Below are 7500 nucleotides of genomic sequence, written 5' to 3' on the forward strand. Positions count from 1 at the left end.
TTCTTCATTGATGTATAGAATTTATAGAACTGGCAAACAGATAAGCAAAAAGAAAGAACCATTAGATTTATCTGTAACTGAATCGAGACAGGCTAAAGCGTTTAAACCTTAGCGTTGAACGTTAGTGATTTACGCAGAACGATGGTTTGACCTGCGGTGCATTTTCACTTTAACAGATTTGGCTCCTAAGGGTTCTCATAATAGTCACACGCTGTCAGAGTGACCGGCGAGGGGCAACGTGAGAGTAAACAAATGGCACAAACAACGTGCACACGCTGGACCAGGCTACGAAAGTAATTACAACACCTCAGTGATCCCTAATGTTCAGTTATATTAGTTAATATCAAAACCTGTCACAGATTTCACAGAGCGACAGACTGACAGGTGTGGGTAGTGCACCAGGTACGGGAAGTGCACACACACACACACACACACACACACACACACACACACACACACACACACACACACACACACACACATACACACAGTGGGCCAGCTGGTGTGTACAACACATCCTTTAGCTCATGCTGGGGGGGATCCATCAAACCTCTCGCTCTCTATGCCACAAACTGAACAGCCATGTTTTATCCCAGCACATGGCAGCCTTGAATCTCTCTCTCTCTCTCTCTCTCTCTCTCTCTCTCTCTCTCTCTCTCTCTCTCTCTCTCTCACACACACACACACACACACACACACACACACACACACACACACACACACACATACACACACACACACTCTCTCTCTCTCTCTGACATGCGCACATACACTTCTCACATACACCTGTCTCATTATTCAGAGCAGAGATAATGAAGTGTTACATTATTCACCTGAGCACAATATGAACGGCTGTTAAGGTTCGAGCTCAAAACATCAATTACTCTTTAAATGTTGCGACGGCAATAAAACAAATTCAGGTCTACGATGTCGTGCAGCCACACATGTTGGTTTCAGTTTTTACAACATTGCTGCACAGACTGAACGCTGCTCGACTCTGCATACTTTTTAATTAATGCTTTAATTAGTAGAGATGTTTAACCTCATCGTACCGAGAATAAGAGCTCATAAGGTGGAAGACCACGAACACTAATGGTGTTCATACGAACATTTGATGCCCGTATAGAGATCATTTTTATACATGACCCCTCGGTATGAAGGGGCGAAGTCTACCTGTGATGTCAGTCCTCCTGTCCTCTTCAGAATCCTCGCTTTCCATTTGTCTTTTTGGGGCTTTCTGGACCTCAGGTACATAGAAATCTCCCTGTCTGGCCAGCGGACTCATGTAGTAGATTAGCCGACTCCTGTAGATCTCGAGGAAAGGGTGAGCACACAGCTTCCTGTCCTGAGAGAGAGAGAGAGAGAGAGAGAGAGAGAGAGAGAGAGAGAGAGAGAGAGAGATATTTAGGTTTATATTAATATTTCTCTCTAAACCTAAACAGATGCAGAACTCCTCTTTAACTACAAACTGGTATTATACTGGAGCTGAGGTGATGGGAGGTATGAAGATCTGTAGAGGTGTCAGAACCGCATTATATTCAATAGCAGCACACAGATATTAGCAAACTCTGCCTGCTCCTACTTTATGTCCCTTTGTTGTAATTGCTTGTAATTTTAGACAAAAGATATTTAGATTTTATAATCCGCATGATCAGATGATTACAAAACGACTGACCGATGTGTGAAAAATTCTGAAAAGAACATGAGAGAGACAAAGAGAGGTGAAGTGAGAGGCCCATCTCTAACAGAGACTTGTTATGTAAGCAGGTCTGCTTTTCTAAGGCTGAATAATCTCTAATAGGTGTGAATAGTGATCTGGTTTATTTATTCGGTGTGAGGAGGCTTCACAGCAGCAGCAGCAGGTGTCAGAGCGAGAATAACTCAATCTCCCATCAAATACATGCATATTCATATGTAAGCTAATGATGTGTGTGGGCAGACTGCAGAGGCCATGTAGCATAGCAGTGTAGTATTGTGTAATATTGTGTACTGTAATATAGTGTAGTATTGTGTAGTGTAATATTGTGTAGTATAGTGTAGTGTAATATAGTGTAGTATTGTGTAGTGTTGTGTACTGTACTATAGTGTAGTATTGTGTAGTGTTGTGTACTGTAATATAGTGTAGTATTGTGTAGTGTTGTGTACTGTAATATAGTGTAGTATTGTGTAGTGTAATATAGTGTAGTATTGTGTAGTATTGTGTAGTGTAATATAGTGTAGTATTGTGTAGTGTTGTGTACTGTACTATAGTGTAGTATTGTGTAGTGTTGTGTACTGTAATATAGTGTAGTATTGTGTAGTGTTGTGTACTGTAATATAGTGTAGTATTGTGTAGTGTAATATAGTGTAGTATTGTGTAGTGTTGTGTAGTGTAATATAGTGTAGTATTGTGTAGTGTTGTGTAGTGTAATATAGTGTAGTATTGTGTACTGTAATATAGTGTAGTATTGTGTAGTGTTGTGTACTGTAATATAGTGTAGTATTGTGTTGTGTAGTGTAATATAGTGTAGTGTTGTGTAGTGTTGTGTAGTGTAATATAGTGTAGTATTGTGTAGTGTTGTGTACTGTAATATAGTGTAGTGTTGTGTACTGTAATATAGTGTAGTATTGTGTAGTGTAATATAGTGTAGTATTGTGTAGTGTTGTGTACTGTAATATAGTGTAGTATTGTGTAGTGTTGTGTACTGTAATATAGTGTAGTGTTGTGTAGTGTAATATAGTGTAGTATTGTGTAGTGTTGTGTACTGTAATATAGTGTAGTATTGTGTACTGTACTATAGTGTAGTATTGTGTAGTGTTGTGTACTGTAATATAGTGTAGTATTGTGTAGTGTAATATAGTGTAGTATTGTGTAGTGTAGTATAGTGCAGTGTATTATAGTGTAGTGTAGTACTGTGTAGTGTATTATAGTGTAGTGTAGTGTGTAGTGTAGTGTAGTATTGTGTATTATAGTGTAGTGTAGTACTGTGTAGTGTAGTGTAGTATTGTGTAATATAGTGTAGTGTAGTATAGTATTGTGTAGTATAGTATAGTGCAGTGTAGTACTGTGTTATATAATGTAGTGTAGTGTAGTATTGTGTAGTGTATTATAGTGTAGTGTAATATAGTGTAGTGTAGTACTGTGTAGTGTAGTATTGTGTACTGTAGTTTAGTATTGTGCAGTGTATTATAGTGTAATGTAGTATTGTGTAATATAGTGTAGTGTAGTTTAGTATTGTGTAGTGTATTATAGTGTAGTGTTGTGTAGTGTAATATAGTGTAGTATTGTGTAGTGTTGTGTACTGTAATATAGTGTAGTGTTGTGTACTGTAATATAGTGTAGTGTTGTGTAGTATAGTGTAGTATTGTGTAGTGTTGTGTACTGTAATATAGTGTAGTGTTGTGTAGCGTAATATAGTCTAGTAATGTGTACTGTAATATAGTGTAGTATTGTGTACTGTAATATAGTGTAGTATTGTGTAGTGTTGTGTAGTGTAATATAGTGTAGTATTGTGTACTGTAATATAGTGTAGTATTGTGTAGTGTAATATAGTCTAGTATTGAGTACTGTAATATAGTGTAGTATTGTGTACTGTAATATAGTGTAGTATTGTGTAGTGTAATATAGTGTAGTATTGTGTAGTGTAATATTGTGTAATATAGTGTAGTGTAGTGTAGTATTGTGTAGTGTAGTATAGTATAGTGCAGTGTATTATAGTGTAGTGTAGTACTGTGTTATATAATGTAGTGTAGTGTAGTATTGTGTAGTGTATTATAGTGTAGTGTAATATAGTGTGGTGTAGTACTGTGTAGTGTAGTATTGTGTAGTGTAGTGTAGTGTAGTATTGTGTAGTGTAATATAGTGTAGTATTGTGTAGTGTTGTGTACTGTAATATAGTGTAGTGTTGTGTACTGTAATATAGTGTAGTGTTGTGTAGTATAGTGTAGTATTGTGTAGTGTTGTGTACTGTAATATAGTGTAGTGTTGTGTAGCGTAATATAGTCTAGTAATGTGTACTGTAATATAGTGTAGTATTGTGTACTGTAATATAGTGTAGTATTGTGTAGTGTAATATAGTGTAGTATTGTGTAGTGTAATATTGTGTAATATAGTGTAGTGTAGTGTAGTATTGTGTAGTGTAGTATAGTATAGTGCAGTGTATTATAGTGTAGTGTAGTACTGTGTTATATAATGTAGTGTAGTGTAGTATTGTGTAGTGTATTATAGTGTAGTGTAATATAGTGTGGTGTAGTACTGTGTAGTGTAGTATTGTGTAGTATAGTATAGTGCAGTGTATTATAGTGTAGTGTAGTATTGTGTAGTGTATTATAGTGTAGTGTAGTATTGTGTAATATAGTGTAGTGTAGTATTGTGTAGTACAGTATAGTGTAATATAGTGTGGTGTAGTACTGTGTAGTGTAGTATTGTGTAGTGTATTATAGTGTAGTGTAGTATTGTGTAATATAGTGTAGTGTAGTATAGTATAGTGCAGTGTATTATAGTGTAGTGTAGTATTGTGTAATATAGTGTAGTGTAGTATTGTGTAGCATAGTATAGTGCAGTGTATTATAGTGTAGTGTAGTATTGTGTAGTGCAGTGTATTATAGTGTAGTGTTGTATTGTGTAATATACTGTAGTGTAGTATTGTGTAGTGTAGTTTAGTATTGTGTAGTGTATTATAGTGTAGTGTAGTATTGTGTAGTGCAGTATTGTGTAGTGTATTATAGTGTAGTGTAGTATTGTGTAGTGTAGTTTAGTATTGTGTAGTGTATTATAGTGTAGTGTAGTATTGTGTAGTGTAGTTTAGTATTGTGTAGTGTATTATAGTGTAGTGTAGTATTGTGTAATATAGTGTAGTGTAGTATTGTATAGTATAGTGTGGTGTAGTATTGTGTAGTGTAGTATTGTGTAGTGTAGTGTATTATAGTGTAGTGTAGTATTGTGTAGTGTATTATAGTGTAGTGTAGTACTGTGTAATATAGTGTAGTGTAGTATTGTGTAGTATAGTGTAGTGTAATATAGTTTGGTGTAGTATTGTGTAGTGTAGTATTGTGTAGTGTAGTGTATTATAGTGTAGTGTAGCACTGTATAATATAGTGTAGTGTAGTGTAGTATTGTGTAGTATAGTATAGTGTAGTGTAATATAGTGTGGTGTAGTATTGTGTAGTGTATTATAGTGTAGTGTAGTATTGTGTAATAGTGTAGTATAGTTTAGTATTGTGTAGTGTATTATAGTGTAGTGTAGTACTGTGTAATATAGTGTAGTGTAGTTTAGTATTGTGTAGTGTAGTGTAGTTTAGTATTGTGTAGTGTAGTACTGTGCAGTGTAGTATTGTGTAGTGTAGTGTAGTATTGTGTAGTGTATTATAGTGTAGTGTAGTACTGTGTAATATAGTGTAGTGTAGTTTAGTATTGTGTAGTGTATTATAGTGTAGTGTAGTACTGTGTAATATAGTGTAGTGTAGTTTAGTATTGTGTAGTGTATTATAGTGTAGTGTAGTACTGTGTAGTGTAGTATTGTGTAGTGTATTATAGTGTAGTGTAGTACTGTGTAGTGTAGTATTGTGTAGTGTAGTTTAGTATTGTGTAGTGTAGTGTAGTTTAGTATTGTGTAGTGTAGTGTAGTTTAGTATTGTGTAGTGTCACAAGCAGTTCAGTGCAAGCAGAAACTAGTGACTAAGTATTAACAGCAGAGCCTCCTCCGTATCTCAATATCTGTCTCTCTCTCTCTCTCTCTCTCTCTCTCTCTCTCTCTCTCTCTCTCTCCTTTTTGAGGTTTTTTGCTCTTCTCCACTTCTCCCTTATTTCCTGCGCTCTGTGACTCTGATCTCTAGAGGGTAATCATCTCTCTTACACAGGCTCCCTCTTTACACACACACACAGCATGTCTGGCCCTGAGGAGACCATTATGCTGCTCTTTACATGCCCATTTTACCACTTTTGCTTCTGCGTGCTCACACACACACACACACACACACACACACACACACACACACACACACACACACACACACACACACACACACTCTCACACACACAGGTCAGTCCTCTTTTCCTCTTCTTTACAAAAATCTTCTTCACTCTACCCGAATCCATCGTGAGATCTTAATGATCCTCCCCGAGGCTTCCTCACGTCTCACACCTCGGCTATTCTGCATTAGCGCTCTGGTAATTCCTAGATTTCAAAACCTGTCTCTGGCCTGACAACAGAGTCGGCACACTGTGAGGATTTCTGCTTTAAGAGGACCGGCACATATATTACATTCATCACTGAAAACAATAAGTACCGCATCACTGATCCGAGAACAGAGTAATGATGAGTGGGATCTGAATTGGGATACAAGTATTCTGCGATATGTCTGACGTCTGGATCGCGAAGTCTGATATTAATTGCATATTAAGCGCTACTATAACATAACATAATAGGATGATTGATTGATATTCAATGTAATTGCAGTCAAGTACTAAATATTCAAATTAATTATAGTCCGAATTAATTCATACGGAAACAAAGTAGCAGCGACGAGCGCTACGTGTGCTGTGCTCCACCCGTACAGCCATGCTAGTACACCAATACGTCCGTACATTGTTTTCCTCGCTGTTATCTGTGTACACGGACAGAAAAACGTATTGCAACATGCTGCTAGGTTTAAAAATATAAACAGAAATATTGTAATACATTCTCATTGTGTCGCCGTTTCCATGGGGAAACTTGTGCAATATGAGCAGCCGTAATCACACACACACACACACACACACACACACACACACACACACACACACACACACACACACACACACACACACAACAATACATGAACATCTGATTCATAAATATTCATAAAGTCTAAAGTATTCAGAGATTCACGCAGGCTGGAGGAGAGCCACCATGTCCGTTAGCCAAGACTAAACTCTGAGTTTATTAACACACAGCGGGGAAACACACACACACACACACACACACACACACACACACACACACACACACACACACACACACAAATATATATATATATGAAATATATCGTAGCCTGAAAGTGGACGACAGAAGCCCTTCATTGCAGCAGCTCCGGCTTTAATTGAGTCTCTGGAGGACAGACATATCGAACAGTGCACTTTTAGTTGCTTGTCTGAAATCCAAAGTAATCCGTTCATCTATAAACTCTCTGAGCAGAAAACACAGAGTGGCGATGTGAAGACCTTCGATGTTTTTCTGTCTTTGTGGCTTCGGCTAACGATCGATTGAGCTTTTAGCCACTCGATCACGCGACACGCTTTGGTTAACAACTCCTTTTTTTTCTCTGAGATACATTTTTGTCACTGGTAACCTGTAAACTTTGTCCAGACCTTTTAGATCCTGAGTTTTATAGTGTTATTGCTGTTAATGTCCGAAAGGACATCATTGAAGAAGGAGGAAAGGAGCACGGCCTATTGATTTATTGATTTTATTGATTGTTTTATTGATTCATTCATTTTCTACCGCTTATCCGAACTACCTTGGGTCACGGGGAGCCTGTGCC

General features: G+C 37.2%; 1 protein-coding gene across 3 annotated transcripts in view; it reads right to left on the bottom strand.

Annotated features, from left to right (window-relative positions):
- The window catches only part of LOC113648570 (testis-expressed protein 264 homolog), a 32793-nt gene that overhangs the window by 8056 nt on the left and 17237 nt on the right, over window positions 1–7500 (bottom strand). For all 3 annotated transcript variants that reach the window (XM_047810655.1, XM_047810654.1, XM_047810656.1), the window contains one exon: window positions 1174–1345. In XM_047810655.1, the coding sequence (XP_047666611.1) occupies window positions 1174–1345 (172 nt within the window). The remainder of the gene's footprint in view (window positions 1–1173; window positions 1346–7500) is intronic.

Source organism: Tachysurus fulvidraco, chromosome 2 (genome assembly GCF_022655615.1).
Source record: "Tachysurus fulvidraco isolate hzauxx_2018 chromosome 2, HZAU_PFXX_2.0, whole genome shotgun sequence".
NCBI classification, from domain to species: Eukaryota; Metazoa; Chordata; class Actinopteri; order Siluriformes; family Bagridae; genus Tachysurus; species Tachysurus fulvidraco.